At 33.8% G+C, this 18,677-nt stretch overlaps 1 protein-coding gene across 1 annotated transcript in view; it reads left to right on the top strand.

The window, feature by feature from the left end:
- Positions 1-1,106: 1,106 nt before the first annotated feature.
- Positions 1,107-18,677, top strand: part of LOC106469304 (diacylglycerol O-acyltransferase 1-like) — a 35,324-nt gene continuing 17,753 nt past the window's right edge. Inside the window, exons 1-4 of the mRNA XM_022397783.1 lie at positions 1,107-1,211; positions 4,981-5,061; positions 7,330-7,374; positions 9,366-9,478. Coding sequence (XP_022253491.1) covers positions 1,209-1,211; positions 4,981-5,061; positions 7,330-7,374; positions 9,366-9,478 — 242 coding nt within the window. The 5' untranslated portion in view covers positions 1,107-1,208. The remainder of the gene's footprint in view (positions 1,212-4,980; positions 5,062-7,329; positions 7,375-9,365; positions 9,479-18,677) is intronic.

The raw sequence follows: 18,677 nt of genomic DNA on the forward strand, positions 1-18,677 counted from the left end.
TAAATATGTGTAGAAAATATAGAAAAAATTAGTTTTACCTGCTACATGAAGTGTCATCCATTGCTGAAATATATAATGAAAAAAAAATTAAGAAACTTAATTTTGGCATAAGAGTTATGTGTAAAAAGTTTTTGGTTTGTTTGGAAGTTCATGCATAGCTACATGAGGGCTATCTGTGCTAACCATCCCTATTTAAGTAGTGAAAGACTAGAGGGAAGGCAGGTAGTCATCACCGCCCACTGCCAACTCTTAGGCTACTCTTTTACCAATGAATAGTGAGATTGACCATCACATTATAACATCCCCACGGCTGAAAGGGCGATCATGTTTGGTGGGATGGGAATTTGAACCTGCGACACGCAGCTTGCAGGTCAAGTGCCTTAACCATCTGGCCATGCCAGGCAGCATGTGTAAGAAGAGCCAAAAAATTCTGATCAGAGATTTAAATATGACTGATAATTAGCACATCAGTTATATGACTGATAATTAGCACATTAGTTTGAATTGTTTAAAGAGTCTACATTTTAGAAATGTTTTTAATTGTGTATAAATGTTAACGTTGTTTGTTATTTATTTATTTATTCTTTTGTAATCTATTCAACTAGAAAGTAAATGATTCAGCTTCTAATTTTTTTTTTATTTATTTATGTTCAATCAAAGTGACTGAATATAAATGTGAGATTTATTTATTTCAACCACTGTATATTATTAGAGCTTTCATTCGTGATATAACATCAGTTTGGTTAATCAACTAAAAAGTTTTCTTTGGAGCAGTGGTAAAAAAAACAGAAATATTTGAAGAATATGTCAATTAATAATGATATAAAGAGAAGCTTCAAATTCTTCTCTCTCTCTCAACTTTAGATTGCTATTAAAAGTGAAATGTGTGAAAATTGATTAAAGTTATAAATATTAATTCATTTGAGATGCAGAACGTTTTTAAAGAACCAAAAAAAAAACATGGAACTTAATATTTCATAAGTGTGTGCAAAAGATTTATTTCTATAACATAAAAATCGGTTTGTAAGAAACTATATAGTTAGTACAAGGATAGTCAACTTACATTTTCCCCAATTTTTACCATGTAAAAATTATCTATTTTTTCAGATTTGTATTATTTCATCTTTGCTCCAACTCTTTGTTATGAGTTAAACTTTCCTCGGTCAGCCCGAATTAGGAAGCGCTTTTTGCTGAAGAGAATTATAGAAATGGTAGGTTCTCATTTTCCTTTTTCGTTGTAGAGTATGTCCTAATAATTAATTCTGATTCTTCAAAATAATATGAATTTTTTTTTTAAATGGTATAAGGCCATTATTTATTTTTTTACAAAAGAGAAACAGAAATAAGATATGATATGTGTTATCAAGAAGGTTTTGTGATAGTATGCCTCTAACCTGTTCCATTTCATCTGGCATGTGAAATCAATGATGTACTGCTGAATATTTGTAAAGGTCAACAGTTTCCTCAGACACTTACTTGGAGTCAGGATTCTACGGAGAAAGGAGCTTGCAGTAAGGAATGTCAGCTGAATACAGTTTAAGTGGTATGAGTACCTGAGACCTTTCATCCTAACTAATCTTACTGTGGGTCATCTTCTTAGAAGATGGAAGGCCATTGACTGTACACATATGGATTATGGGAACTCTTCATTTAATGTAAAATTTGGAATGTGTTTCCGAGTACATCTGATATTAAGTCCCTCATCCAGAACTTTATGGGTTCACAACTTTGTATAAGGAACTTCAAGCTGCTGGATCATTAGCCACTAAGCACACACACGAATACAAGGTATTAGTTCTTATGGTGCCCTGAGTACTGAACTTGGGTCAAGAGCAATAGAACATCTTCATGTAAAGTAATAAATTGTTGTGCTTATTGCTTGCCTTCGTTGAATGTGTATCAGGATATGATGTTAATCTGAGATTCATAAAGGGTTATGGTGGCATGGTTGAAGTTTTAACCTATTTTATTTTGGATGTTGTCCACTACTGGTAGATAAGGGAGCATATCTTGTAATATGTGAAATTCTGTACTGTTTTCCCTGATGAACAACATCTTTGGAGAAGAATCCTCTCTTTCAGCATGATAATGAAGTACTCTATGCTAAACACTACTCCTGCAATGGTTTGAGATAACATCCAGAATCTATCTTGGGTAAACCATAGCTCTAGCCTGGATCTGGTTTAACCATTCTGGATTCTTTTGAAATCCCACCTGATGGGGTAGATAATAATGTTTCACTGCACTTGGAGTTGCTGTTTTAGAAAACTTGTATCCTGTTTCAACAGTTATATACACACTTATTTGTTACAAGTGTTAGCAACAGAGTTGAGGATATAATTATTGTCATAGGTGGTTCCATTCTCTATTAATACGAAGCTAAGGGGGATCAAGTACATACTCCCCTTTCTAATGATACATTGCTATTTGATAGTTAATGTAACTTGTAAGTACAGCAATGGTAAATGGTGTGCCCATTTTTAAAATTACTATTTGTTACTCATGATCACAGAGATGTAGACAGAAGACATGATGAAGCAGCATTTGTCATGAACATCTATTAAGCATGGTGAAGCAGCATCTGTCATGAACATCTATTAAGCATGGTGAAGCAGCATCTGTCATGAACATCTATTAAGCATGGTGAAGAACCTTCAAAAAAACTACCAATGTTTTTGGCTTACATGTCTTTCTGGGCAAATGTTATATATTCTAAACACATGGTAATGTTTCGTTATTGCTTAACAATTACTCATCAGAATTGTAAAAATATTTCCAAGTTTGATTTTACTTCTTTTGTTTTGATAGTTTTTACAGAAGTTTCTGTAAACAGGTCTCATTTCCTAGTTATATGGTAAACAAATAGAATAAGTATTCACAAAAATATGTGTAAACTAGTCATTTGAATAAAGAAGTGAGCATGAAACCAATTAAACACTTCAAAGTTTGGATATTATGGTCATCCTTGAAGGGTAATGACTCTTTATCTTGAATTTTATATCAAGCAAGTTAGGATTTTCATAGTGCTTGCTGTAGAATGGTGAAAATTAAAAGGTTTTTCACGTGTGCTACTTGTATTAAGATCATTGCACACTGCCTGTAGTGCACGTGTGCTGCTTGTATTAAGATCATTGCACACTGCCTGTAGTGTACGTGTACTACTTGTATTAAGATCATTGCACACTGCCTGTAGTGCACGTGTGCTACTTGTATTAAGATCATTGCACACTGCCTGTAGTGTACGTGTACTACTTGTATTAAGATCATTTCACACTGCCTGTAGTGCACGTGAAGTACTGTGGTATTCAGATCCTTACATATTGCCTGCAGTGCACCATATTTTGGTGAAACCCCACCAGAAAGCTTTAATAGGTGTGCATCATTTTCCATCAAGAACCAAATGTTTAAATTCATTTCTTTTAGGACTGAAAGAATACATTTAGCAAATGTTTGCAAATGTGTTCTCAAAGTTTTTTTATGTATCACACCTCCTTGGCATCCAGAATTCCCAACTTCAGTTTATGAGCAACACAGTGGGTAACAAGAACTTTGTTTTCTACTGCTTCATGGATCTTTTGGGCAACACCATTTTTGGCACTTGCGTTAACAGCTGCACCATCCATATTAACACCAGTTAACTTGGGCTTGCATTAATTCATGTCATCAATTTCACATTTTAAAATGCTTGACCTAATTGCCGAAAGCACACCTTCTGAATTGAAACTTTCTCAAATCAAACAAAAATTACAACTGGTTCTGAAGTTTTTTTAAAGAACAAACCTTCTTAAAATACCTTCCAAATCTTTAGCTGAAGAGTCTGTGCTTGAATCAGACATGATCAAAATGAACCTTATAAATTTTATGTTTATTAGCTTCATTTAATAAGATGGTGGATATTGCTTTGATAAAATTAGTAGAAGTATCCCTGCCTATGTTTTCACTTCTGAGATTCATCCTAATTTTTATTTGGATATCACACAAAAACTGAAAGTCTGAAAATGGTCTGTAGAGGCAGTATTAATTATTTTTATATAGCCAGACTTCAAATACTTCGACTTGAGAAAACTATATTTCATGGTATGCTTTAATAGGAAGGAGGTTCTTCATGAGTAGTTAATGCTATACAATTTTTCCAGTAAATAAGTCTGAGGTACAATCTGCCAAGTGTGAGAACAATTGACATCTTTTACAGACAGCAGTGTTACCAGGTGAATTACCTAAATTAGCATTAAGTTGGAGTCAGAGAAATCTGTTAGAAAGTTAGACTGAATTTCTTGTTTTTGTGAATTTAGTACTCTTTGTCATTTTCAGATTTTTTTTTCTTTTTTGTGTCATTTTCATTTGTATCATTCATGTGCCCCATTTTTACAGTGTTCTTAAAAGTGGAAATACTCTTGAACACAAAACTACCCCCTGTTTAGGATTAAGAAAATATTTATAGGTGTCTAAGTATGAGTATTTTAATTGGTTGCTGGAAGAGCTACAAACACCATTTAAAAGGCAATAAGAATATAATCAAGATTATTTTTTTTTTTTATCAGCATCTTGACATCAGTATTAGATTCAAGCCAAAACTAGATTAATTACAATTTATAATCTTTTTTTTATCTATCATAAAAAAATTTCACTTGCTCAGTAGACTAGAATTCTATATTTGTCCAATGATTTTGCCAAGCTGGTCAGACAAGTTTGTAACATGATTAAAAAAATAAAAACTTGCAGAATTAACCAATTATAGTTTTATTTTAAACCAGTGATCATTATTTTTCAACTTTTCAATACTGAAGAAAACTTGTTGGTTTTCGTAACAAGATATGATTGATTAAATTGTTAATTTTCAACTTAGCTGTGACTGCCAGTAATAAAGTATTGTTCTTGTTTTCCACAAACTCTTAATAAAAGTTTGCATGAAGATAATTATATTTGTTAACAACTGTTTTTACAAATTATCTCAGTTTTTTTTTTCTTCCTTTGCATTAGCTTTTCCTGATTCAGTTAATACTAGGCCTTGTTCAACAGTGGATGGTACCAACAATTAACAATTCTTTCAAACCTCTTAAGGTATGAGTTGTTATTAAGTTTATCAGGAATATTCACAACAGTTTCCTTTCATTGTGCCTGTATTTTTTTAAACACAGTGATTTGTACAATGCTTTATCAACTGATTAAGAAGGAAAGACAAGAATTGTATCAAATTAATGAAAGTTTTTGAGCTGGCTAGCAAATTATTTGTGTATTTTGTAAACTAAACTTGTTTTTGTTAACCTTTTAGCAATATAGGGTGTGACAAGATAAAAACTGATTGTACTTGAAAAAGACTTAAGTTGTTACTACAAAACCTTTAAATTACAAAAAATGGAATACTTTATAGATTGTAAGTGCATTGTGCAACTTGCGTATACTGTTTGATCAAACATCACAGTTATTTATACAGATTTCTTCAATACATTGTGATCAAATATACTAACAGAACTAGTTCTGGAACTTTTATATATAGATGTTTAGTTAGGCCTACTACAGTGTAATTATCTGTCATAATGTAATGTGTTTGTGTGAACATGAACAATGCAGGTTATGCTTCATAAGGGAATGTACATATACACATTAAGCTGAGTTTTTCATCCTTTTTATTGAATTCAAAAGCTAAGTGATTTTTTTTTCGTAGACTTTTATGTACATATTTACAACATTACTCTGTTACAATAGATTTTAATTATTCCTGACCAAGTTTTAAACTAGTGGTTGTGTGTCTTTGCAAAAACAACATTAACAGACAGAAAATTGTTAAAGTCTTTTCTTTCTTGATTGTTATATCATCTTGAGTTTTCTCATTATTTCTTACTTTTTGTCTTATTGAGTATTTAAAACCATTTTTAAAAGTTATTCTTCAAACATATTCTGTCTTCTGTTGTGTGTTATGTTAAAATAGTTTGGAGTCTTACTACTTGTTACAGTCCATAACTTAACATGTGGTCATGCTCTGTCTGATGACTGTTTATCTTGACTAGGTCACAGTTCCTATTGTAAAAGAAAGTCATGTTCAAAGCATACACTTTTTCCCTGCAATATAACCATAATCCATCTAGTATATGAGAATGACTGTTTCCCAATTCTGGTTTCAACAGTGCAATTGTACATAAGTCTATAGGTTTCCCATGAGCAACTTTAACAATTTCTTCATATAGAATAGCAGGAATGCCCATTTCATTCTCCAGCTTCTTGAGGTGTATGGTTATTAAAGGTGGTATTATTGGAATTCATATCTTGGTGAACCCATATTCTGTTGGCCTTCTTTTGGTACAAAGCCAGTATTTCTGTGTAGAACAAAGGGTCCAGAACATTGGTCTGATATTAAGCAAAATTCACTAAAAAAACTTCACAACATGCTGTGTTCCACTTTTGGAAATGTTTTTCACCCATTAACCTGTAGAAAATGACAAAAGATTTATTACAGTTATCAAATTACATACACATACCCATTGTCAAGTATCACCACATGCTGCCATTTTTACTATTTAGGTTCTGTTCATACGTTTTTCTACAGTTGGTTTGCCTTTCTTCTGTATGTCGTGAAAGCAACCTGTGTATGCCTGACTTGTGTCATTTTTCCAGACTAAAATCCATTTTGATTGTATTGTGTACTGATGTCTGAGGCATATGGACGGCTTTTGCCACTGACCTTTGTGGATTCTCATCTATCACATGACACCACACTTTGTTTCCCACTGTTGGGGTATGACTAGTTGCAGGTCTTTTTTCTGAATGGTTCTGATGCCCCAAGTTGATCAATATTACTTTTTATTATAATGCCATTAAGTATGGGATATCTTTGTTTTTAAAATTCTAAATGCCCAATTTAAGTACATCTTTATGAACTGAGTGTATGAACATCTTATATTCAAAAGGGCTGTTACATATCCTTCCTGAAAGCAATCAATTTTGGTGGCATAACCTAACTACAAAACACCAAATAATGTAAAAATGTAGTTCTGATACATAGCATTCCACCATGACTTTATATCAGCTGTGATTATCACGTGACTGCTGATTTGTATTCAGAATTGTTTCAATAAAATGTACTCATCCCTATGTAAAGTCCTTTATTTGTTTAATTGGTGAATTCTGTTTCAATGTTAGTTACTTACTAAGAAACTACTTTTGCAAACAATCTGAAAATATGGTAATCTTGAAAAACATATACTTGGAAGTAAGAAAAAGTTTATTATTACAAAATGTGATGACAAAAATATTAAAATTATGAAGTTATTTCGTGTATGTAAAATTTTGTGTATTAAAAAATCACATGTATCAATAAAATTCTTTTAACAGGAAATGAATTATTCTTTGATGTTGGAAAGACTGCTCAAACTTTCTGTAAGTTCTTTGGTTGTTGTTACTGCTTAATTGAATACAGTATAATATTTCTGAACATTTATATTTTTCAATCTTTAAATACAGAAGGAGTAGAAAGATATAGTTTCATTAAACTTTAAAATATTAATTTAAAAATAAAAATGTAAAATACCTAAGACAAAAAAATATCACTTTTGACAGACTTGGAACCTAAAGAATTAAATATATGAACTAATTGGAAATTCATATTTGTTTACGTACATGTAATTCTCATTATAATACCTCCAGTGGCTCTGCTGTAAGTCTGAGGGCTTATAACACTAAAAATTGGGTTTCAATACTCATGGTGGGCACAGCATTGATAGCCTGGTTTGCTGCTTTGACTTAACAGCAAACTCATTATAATGAAGTTTAAAACCAGTATAAAAATACATGTATAATGTTTTTGTAAGTCTTAAAATTACACTTGGCTTATTAATAATGGCTGGAGACGAACTTCGAACTTGGCTTATTATTGAATATGCAAGATATATTGAAGTTAAGAATATTTTTGTAACTAAAATATTAAACCTCAATGAATTTTTTCAAGTTTGTTATATACTTCAGTTTATAATTTGATGTTCAGACACTGCCATTAATCTACTTCTTCCTGCAAGCAGCCAGAGTTCTAAAGTTGATTCTACCCAAATTAGCTGTATGTCAGTTACTCCACATTTATTCCAGTTTGGTCCTCCATCATTTGGAAGACACACAAATAAAAACTTAGGTTTGAAACATTGTTTAATAAATCACATTATAGAGCAACATCTTTCTAGCATGACCATTTACTTGTAACTATTTGGTATGGGGATTCTTCTCTTTCAATTTTTATTCTAAATTCAAAGCTTTTTTTACAAAAACATTATATTCATTCCTAAAATATTCTCTGGGTTATTCTGGTAATCAATTTTGGCATAAAAGATGATATTATCTGCAGTTTTCGTTTGTAGAGTTTTTAAGAGATTTGTATTTAGTAACATGCATTGTTTATTAGAATTTTTAATGTGTTAAGGTTTTATTTAAGAATAAAAATTTACCATTATAATTAGTGTTCTTTATGAACATGCATGATAATATAAATACATTACTGTCTCTTTTATTAATCTATAACACTGTCTGTTTGCTTTTATTTATGAAGAAGTAGTAAAATTATCCTTTCTCAGATAGAGCATTGTATACTTTTCATTCCACAAGTCCAGAACTATTAAGACAGATGTATTCCTTTCTAACATTCCCCTATTCTGTATTGTTTTCATCTTTTGTTAAACGTTTAAAATGCTAATAATGCTTAGAGATGGCTTGAATGGGTAATGAAGATATCTATATACACCGTTTCATACTGTATATAAATATATATATATCTGTGTCAGTGTAAACTACTTGTACCTGATGGTGACAAAACCTTGCTGAAACGTTGTACATTTGCTGTTATGTTAAACTTATATTAAAGTTTTTCTTCATTACCCATTCAAACCAACTCCAAGCATTATTAGTCTCAAAGTGGGTTCCTCGTTATCAAGTCTAAAATGCTGGTCTAATTGTAACTAAAATCCTTTTTTTTTTTATGTTTAATGAACACTAATCTTATTGTAACAATAATTTTAATATTGTTGTGTTTACTGAACACTAATATTATTGTAACAATTTAGTTTTTCATATTTTTGTGTATAATTAATATTGTAATTAATCCTTATATCTCGTGACACACACACACACATTACATATTAAATTGTGCATAGTCTTTGTGCCTAACACTTTTGAGCCTGTGCTTGGAATAGCATGATCTGTAATTTCGAGACATGTTTTCAAGCTTTTTTTTTTTTTTTCAACTTTATTATCTGTAAGAGCATCTTTTGCATTTAATAATCTGTACATACTGTAGTGTTGAGTGTGAAATGATGGAATGCTGAGAAGATTGAAATCAGAATATTCTGTAACAAAGTATGACTCTGTTTTATGACAACTATTTTCAGGTTCCTAATCATTTTATTTGGTTGATCTTCTTCTACTGGTTCTTCCATTCTTGTCTGAATGCCATTGCTGAAGTTTTGAGATTTGCAGACAGAGAATTTTATCGGGATTGGTGGTTGGTTTCTTCTTACTAACTCTACAATAACTTCTTCTTGTTTAAAGAAAATTTCAAACTAACATTGAAAGATAAATGGTACCGTGTAATTATATGATCTTAACTTTATACAACTTATTCGTGTGATAAAAAAAATGGTAAGTAATTATGCAAAAATAAAAATTGGATAAATCTTTTAAAATTATTTTCAATGAAATAAATAACATTGGGAAAAAGATGGAAGAGTGAGAAAGTGAAGATAATACTTCCTGTTAGGCTGGAAACCAATATAAAGTTATGAAAGATAGATATGGATAAATAAAATTATGATTAAATGTAAAAAAAAAGACTTATTTACCAACTCTGAGAAGAAAATTGCCAATTAATTTGTAATTTTTTAAAACAAGAATACACTAATAACTTAAAGAAAGCTTTGCGTGTTTTCAGGAAACTATGTATATATTTTTAAAAGAATATTTTGTATTAGGTTTGTCACATATTCTTCTGCTATTGTGGTTATCCATTTTTGCACATGTCCCAAAAGCATGATTAAACACAAGACCTTTTATTTGCTAAGCTCATGGTCTACGAACTGTGCTAAAGAGTTAACCCACAAGCACTTGCGAGTAAGGCACTTTATCAATTCAAACTACCATTCTGTCTTTCTGGGCTATAATCAATATACAAGACAGAATGATCCAATAGTAAGTTAATGAAAATTAATGTTATGTTTGATGTCATGCAGGGTATTGTTTCTTTGTTTTTGTTACCACTTAACATTGACCAAATCCAAACAGCCATGTTCAATCTACTTTTGTCAAACATTGTTACTTGATTTGTGTAATTTTGATTAGCTTCTATTTTCTAAAAATCTAACACCAATCAAAAGAGTAATACTGGTGTGATATTAATCTTCTTACTTGGGCGAATCTAACACCAATCAAAAGAGTAATGCTGGTGTGATATTAATCCTCTTACTTGGGCGAATCTAACACCAATCAAAAGAGTAATACTGGTGTGATATTAATCCTCTTACTTGGGCGAATCTAACACCAATCAAAAGAGTAATACTGGTGTGGTATTAATCCTCTTACTTGGGCGAATCTAACATCAATCAAAAGAGTAATACTGGTGTGGTATTAATCCTCTTACTTGGGCGAATCTAACACCAATCAAAAGAGTAATACCGGTGTGATATTAATCCTCTTACTGGGGCACTTAACACATTCCAATTGAGAATCTTTTTCAACTACATTGATGAGTAACTGTATCTAAAGTTCTTACAACCTTTAAGAGAAAACATTGTTACAAAATCAGCCAAAAAAAATATTCTGTTCATTTTATTTATTTAAAGATTTGTATTTTTTAGAAACACAGAAACATCTTTTTGATCTTCAATACTCTGAAACCTCATCTTGCAGTGATATTTTAATATTCTTATCCAGGGACTTCTAACTGGCACCAAAAGATTTAATATAATTTTGTTGTTCTTTATCTTCGAAACACATTTTCAGCTTGTTGGTTCAGTTAACATTTGTTGTAGGACAAGTATTCAACTAGTTTGTACATTAGAGGTAACATGTATTACTTCAGTCTCTTGTGCAATTACTTTATAATGTTTAAGTGGGACAAACAGGAAATTGATGATCTGTATAAAAAGAACATCTTTATTATATCAAACTAACAGTACCACAAAATTGGTACTACCCATTTTCTAATTATTTCACTTCCCATATACTTGTTTTCATTTTCAAACCAATATATTTAAATAATGGACAGTAATGCACAACAGAATTTCTGTTCTGTGTTTTCTCTTCTGTTTTTTAGCACAACTTTGATTACATTTTGTTTTTATATCGTGCGAGACCTCCACCAATAAGGAAGTAGGCCATTTCTTACAATTAATTAAATCTCTTTACTTGAAATACGTGCCTCTCACAGTTCTATCCTCTATTGGTTTCCAGCCAACCAGAAAGTCATTTTTAATATCCAATCTTTTCATAATGGAGTGCACCTGGCTAAAATGTTGATAACATTAGAATGTTTTTGAACCGTTTTTTTAAGTATATTATCAAGAAAAAAATTGGATAAAGAAAAATCTTTGAGTATAACCAAATGACATCATTTCAATCTTGTTCTATGAGTTTATACTTAGATTCATCACTTATGTTTATGATATATTTTGTGCTGAACAGAGTGGGTTCTTTGTTACTAAAAGCAACCTGCTGACATATAGTTTTGTATTTGGAGGACACGGTGAGTATCTAGCTTAGGTTTAATGCTATAGCTCTGTTATATAAAGTAAGGTTAGCATTTATATTAACATAATACAGTAAGTTGTCTTTTGCAAAAGTAAAGTACTTAATATAACAATTCATCAAGGTAAGGTATGCCTAGTTTTTTTTTATATGTACTTATAGAAAAGACAACTAAGTAGTTTGATCATAACATGATAAATGAAAAACTGTCCATAATATGATTGCATGTAATATGGTAAAGATGTGTTTATGTACTAAACTTACATATTTATTTCACAGAGTTTTATGTGATGTTTTATATTCCGATCAGAAACCTCTCTCACTTTAGTCTGGCATAAGAAAAAATCTAGTAATTGAACTAGTCCTGTGCTATTGTTTGCTTCAGTTGCCAGAGTAATGATTGCACATGTTTCTGGAGTTGCTGTAACAACCTTTCCAAAACCATGGCCAAATTTAAGAAGAAAAAAATTATAATTATGTAAGATGCATGAATATCCAGTTGTAAAGCTTTAAGGTGCATGAATATCTAGGCATAAATCTGTAAGATGTATGAACGTTTGAGTATAAAGTTGTAAGATTCATGAGTATTCATTTCATATTCATGCACCTTAAAGCTTTACAATTAAATATTCATACACCTTATATTGTTTCCTAGGCATAAATCTGTAAGATGTATGAACGTTTGAGTATAAAGTTGTAAGATTCATGAGTATTCATGTGAAAGAATATAAGGTGTATGAATATTTAATTGTAAAGCTTTAAGGTACATGAATATCTAGGCATAAATCTGTAAGATGTATCAACGTTTGAGTATAAAGCTGTAAGATTCATGAGTATTCAGGTGAAACAATGTAAGGTGTATGAATATTTAATTGTAAAACTTTAAGGTGCATGAATATCTAGGCATAAATCTGTAAGATGTATGAACATTCGAGTATAAAGTTGTAAGATTCATGAGTATTCATGTGAAACAATATAAGGTGTATGAATATTTAATTGTAAAGCTTTAAGGTGCATGAATATTCTGGTGCAAAGCTGTAAATTGCATGAATAAACAAACCTTTTATAAAATAACATCAAACACATTAGATTTGAAATAACCTGACCCTATCTAAAAATACAATGGGAGCTATAATTTCACCTGTGCTAGTTAATAAAATTGAAATATAAACTCATAAAATAGCTTGAACTTCATATGTACTAAGAATTTCCAAGTTATTCTGCTTCTACTGTTTGGTAATACTAAAATAATTCAAATCTACTCGAAGAACAATAAAATCAGAAGACAATAAACTTGAAAAATCAAATTCTTATTACAATACTAGTATAATTTATTGTTACTTCATTAACAGTAATGGTGAAACTATTTAATATATCAAATGTCATTGCTTTCTAGTTTTATTTTTTTATGATTATGCTTTTATTATAAAGATTTTTATGTATTGTTAGTTTGGTATATGTATTTAGTACTAAACTAACTCTTCTAAGCTGCCTGAACATCATGAGATATTTTTAAGGCCAAAAGTGTTATTAACAGTGAAAGTACTTCACTAATGAAATAATGCTATTTAATCTTTATAAGTAGAAATTGTAAGAAAAGTATATTTAGTCAGCTAAGCTGATTGCCAGGTTGATTTTTAGCTTTTCTCTAAGTACATAGCTTGCTTTGATTGGAAGTTAATATTATTATTATAAAAATAAAATAAATCTTGTATAGAAATAAACTATTCCGAAAACTTAAAGAAATTTATATTCAGTTGTTCTTTAACCAAGCAAATTTAGAGTTATATTTAGGAGTATAATTTCATATGGATGTTATTTTGTAAGATTGAACACCATCTTTTTTTTACATAAGCTTGACTTGTAGAACACCTGAACATGGACATTTCTTTGCAAGATGGAACTTTATTTTTCTATACGATATCTTACCTCTACTCACAAAAAGCTTTCTTGACTTATACTGCCCTATATTGGTGCAAATTTTCACTCGCTACTAGCCTTGATACTCCTATTATTTCTGCATACTAGCACGCAAATAATTCTGCAGCAACCCTCCACCAATAGGAGTATGACACTACCCCTATCATAACTAGTGCCCTCTCTAATCTTGCAGCTGTTAACCCCTTCTTATTGAATAGAAATGTTTTCACTTGCAGTTTGATTAATTTATCCATAAACTTTTACTTTCTAAATTTTTCTGCTTTTATTGCATTGTTATTTACTGTTTTCATTTTCTTTTGAGGAGTGTTACGAATTATTTTATTTATCTTCTCTCGTCTTTCAATTTCATAACTTCAGCACTCGCAGTTTCAGGTGACACGACTACAAAGTCTGTTACTGCAGCAGTGGAATTATTGACCACATCCAAAGGTCGGAAACACAATTTTCAGCCCATGAAATGACAGCTATGATCCATCAGGAATTGACCAATTTCATGCAACAATCAGAACAAACTGATGATTGCCCTATCATAGTTTTCAGTGATCAGGAAGTTTTGTATTTGGACAGTCTTTTTTCCCCCACCTGAATATGCTTCTCAGTCATGTGTCATTTCTGGGGACTTGCTCAGCCCTCTTTCTTCTTTAATTGATTGGATTATCCAAGTATCTTATGTTCTGTCCTTATTTTCCATTCCTATATTCCATCCCTACCTTTCTCAGGGATAAGCCTTTGGGTCATTATTTTGTGTTGGAGTTCATGAGAGTCGTTTTGGGTAGTATTTGTATATGGTGTCTCTTCTCCCTTAGTGGGGATCAGACCCAAATAATTTGGTATCTCTCCCCATATTTGTGTTATTCTGACCACCCTTCTCGGGTCAGGGCTGGCCGGGGCCAGACTCCTTCAAATTGCTCATGTTGGGAGGTTCTTGGTGGTCAATCCATGGGTTCTGAAAGTTGTTTTCAGTAAGTCTAGTCCTCTTCCATTCATCTTCCCTGTTGTCTCAAATTCCTGTTTCCTTCCCTCCTCCTCGGGATCCTGTTTTTTTGCCTGCCTGATTCATTACAGAGCCTTCGTTTCCACCATTATATGGACATCCAGTTGCTTCTTGCCTCCTCACAAGATGACTCATTCCTAGATCCTCAGTTTCTTCACCAGAACACTGTCTTGGTGGATTGCCTTGTAGAAGTGGAGATCTTTTCTCACACCCACATAATTTTTTGTTTGATTTTGGGGTTATGTTGCATCTCTCCGACTATGCAAGAGGTTCTCTCTCATTTGGGAACATGGACTTCTCTCAAAGCCTTCATTCCTCCTGGTTGCACTATCATGCATCATCATCAGTGGGTTTTGATAGACCACTGGAGCCTTGTTCGGGATCCAATATATGCCCCTGTTACCCTTACCCTCCCTTACAGACTGACTTCGATTGGTGGTTGGATAAGAACAATAATACCGTGGGCGTTCAGAATGTCACCTCTTATGGATGTTTCACTTTCTGGTTGGGGGGATACGCAACATTCAAGAGGTTTCAGGGCAATGGTTTCTTTCCAATTCCCTCTTCATGTCAATCTCTTGGAAATTATTGCTGTTCAATGGGCCTTCCTTCACTTCCTGTGGGCTCTTTGGGGTTGGTCCACTCTGACATTTCTCCAATAGTCTTGTACATCACTGGGCAAGGGGAACTCGGTCTACAGTGTTGGGCCCACTGCCATCACATCATTTTGTTAGCATGTCATAATTCAGGTGCCCTGAATCAGGTAACAGACTGGTTATCCTGTCCTGACAAGATTATTCCTGCACAGTGGTCTTTGGATCCTCACATTTTTTGGGTTTTGTGTGCTTGTGGGGTGTCTCAGATTTGGATGCTTTTGCCACTATTCTCAATCCACCACTTACTCGATTTTGATCTCCTGTTCATCATCCTCTGGCAACAGAAGTCAATGCTCTCAGTCAGGATTGGTTGGGTTGGTACCTATATGCATGTCCTCCTATTTGTATCTTTCCACCATGTCTGTGCCATACTTCAGATCACTCCATGTAGTGTTCTGTTGGTGGCTCCGTATTGGCTGACTCGCATGTGGTTACCACTGCAGTACCAGTTTTTGGTATCACCTCCTCTTATTTCTTCCTTTATCTCCAAAATTCCTCCATCAACCATGCTATGGCTTGCATCATCTGTTTGTACCTGCAATTCATCTTAACACATGGCTTGTCTGGTCCCTTGCCTGAAGAGCTGGACTTTAGTACGTAGCTTCCTTTGTTTCCTGTCCTATTAGTCCTTCCTCCATGGTCTTTTACCAATGTAAATGGTACACATACTGCTGTTGGTCTATCCTCAGGGGTTATCGTCCTTCCCATTCTACAATTCCTCACATACCGTCCTTTTTACCTTGGCTTTTTTGTACAGGGCCTTTTGTTTTCCTTTGTTGCGGGCTATAGGGCAGCTTTATCTGCCATGTTTCAGTTTCCAATTTTGCTTGTGTTATCCGGTCACCAGTCTTATTCACATTCTTTTGTTCCTTCTGTTTGTCCCCTCCTCTCCACCTTGCTTCCCTTCTTGATTAACACCTTCATTAGAACTTTTGTGTTTGTTATATCACCTTTCCTTGAAGCCCCTGTTTCTGTTCATGTTGGCATGCAAACATTGTTATTCTGATGTGTTCATGAATGATGTTCTCTGCATTTTTATTTTCTTAGTTTATATGTTCTTATTCTTTCCTGATAGTTCCTTTATGCCCAGGACTTCAGCTACTTGAGAGGGTACTCCTACCTTTGCACCTTTTTCTATTCCCTCCATTTCACACCTTTATGACCATTCCAATGCTGCCCACTTCCTTTGCCCAGTCAGGGCTCTCCGATGGTATGTGACACATACTGCTCCCTTCCTTGGTTCCTGTGACCTTTTTCCCATCACTCTTATGGGTTGAATTTGCAGGTTAATTCACCTGGCATTTTCTTCCCTTCAGATTCGTCATCTTACCATGTTCCTTGCTGCATATTTTCATCTTCCCTTTGGGGACATCATCAGTTCTGTATCTGTTTATCTGTGGGTGATAAGTGCTCCATTCATTTTCTTTTCAAGGGCCTTTATTGCATATTTGGATCCTGCTCTATGGTGAGTGTTGCCTGAACAGGTATACTTAATCTTAAATTCACTCTGTATGACCTGTGATCATATACCATGCTAGATGACTGTGAAGTTGAGTTTCTTCCTACTGCACAATTCCATATGCCACCAGCTGTTGGATGATCGACTATGTCAACATGTTTTATATGATTTCAAAATATAATGTCATAGCACATATACAGTTCATATTATGTCCACTGTTGAAATGGCGTGTTCTGCCCGAGTTCTCATAGGTATACCTTGTGGTCGTTTGCTTCATAATTATATTCATCCTAGACCATACACTCATGGACTAATATGAGTAAAGCAGACAGAGATTATTACCCATTTCTGATGATCTGTAGCATTTGAGAATTTTCCTACCACGGACCTGATGTACAATACCAAATGTCGCAAGGTGTTGGTTGATCAACTCTGTCAATGTGATCACTCTGCTTTTCAAAGTAGGATATCTGATTCTGTGGTCCTGCGGGCTCTCCAATGCACTTTTCCCCTCCTTCTTTTAGTGGATTATGGAAGTCCTTGCCAGTTACTAATTCCTAGCTGTTGGGGTGGAGGACCATGGAAGCCTGTCCTCCTGAGTGTGCACAATACCACTCAGTAGAGAGTAGGGCAGTTGCATTCTGCTGGTGTAGATGGCATGATGCCCTTCCTACCACAGACCTGATGTACAATTCCAGATAATACCAGGTATTGGATGTAGCACTCCACCATATATTGCAGTTTGCTCCTCTTGCTGAGGCACCCTCCTTCCTACTGTCCACCAGATTTTAGTTGGTGAGGATTGGGAGTTGGTTGGAGCCAGACCAGCTGCATAAGTTCTCACATATTTTTGGATGGTTATCCTTCTCGTACTATGGACTGGAAGATAAATTCCCAATGCTGCCAGGTTTTGGACTAGAGCTTTTCATTTTCCTACTGTTCACTGGATGTTGGATCTCAATGGATATGGTATTGGCTGTAGCTGGATGAGACACATGAATTCCTGCAGGTGCAAGATTGGTTACCCTCTTCCTACCATGAACTGGATGAAAAATTCCCAGTGCTGCCACGATTTGGACTATATGTATACATCCATCTGGCCCCTCCAACTTCCTACCATCTGCCAGATGTTGGTTTTATTGTAGGAGTGTGCCTACAGAGGCAGGTTCTTGGTATGGCAATTCCTCTTCCCTACTTGTACCTGTTTTTGAGGTGAAAAGTAGAACTGATGTACATTGCCAGGTGTTGGTTGAGGTCGAATTCCTCTTTAAGGTCTTTCATGCCCTAGCCACTCTACATCTGGGGTCTCATTATTTCTGTAACTTTTCTTGGGGTTCTTCCGTTATTTCTGCCCCTTTAGCGACAAATTACAAATGGGTGAAGAATATACCTAGCTCAAAAGTGGTGTGGTCTTCCATGGGTGTGTTGTTATTAGTTCCTTCTAACACCCCATGGCTTTCTTTTAGGTGCTTCCTAAATGGGGATCATTTACTCACAGAACCTCCACTGGGATTCAAGGTTTTTGTGAGGAGAGGTATGATATCATATGGAAAGCTAACATGTTCTTAAACTGAAAATGTATCTCTGATAGATACATACCTCCGCTCATATTTCCCACCCATCCTCCCCACTTCCAGTGTGGTGTGTGACCTGACCAATCTTGGAAGTGGTTAACAGCTACAAGATTATATAGGGGTAGTGTCACACTTCTGTTGGTGGAGGGTTGCTGCATAGTCATTTGTATATCAATATGCACAAATAAGTGGGAGTATCAAGGATTGTGGCAAGCGAAAATTTGCACCAATAGAGGGCAATATAAGTTGAGAAAGCTTTGTGAGGAGAGGTATCTGTTGGAAATACATTTGCAGTTTAAGAAAATGTTAACTTCTGTAGCAGTATATATATATATATA

This window comes from Limulus polyphemus, unplaced genomic scaffold (assembly GCF_000517525.1).
Source record: "Limulus polyphemus unplaced genomic scaffold, Limulus_polyphemus-2.1.2 Scaffold3412, whole genome shotgun sequence".
Classification (NCBI taxonomy): Eukaryota; Metazoa; Arthropoda; class Merostomata; order Xiphosura; family Limulidae; genus Limulus; species Limulus polyphemus.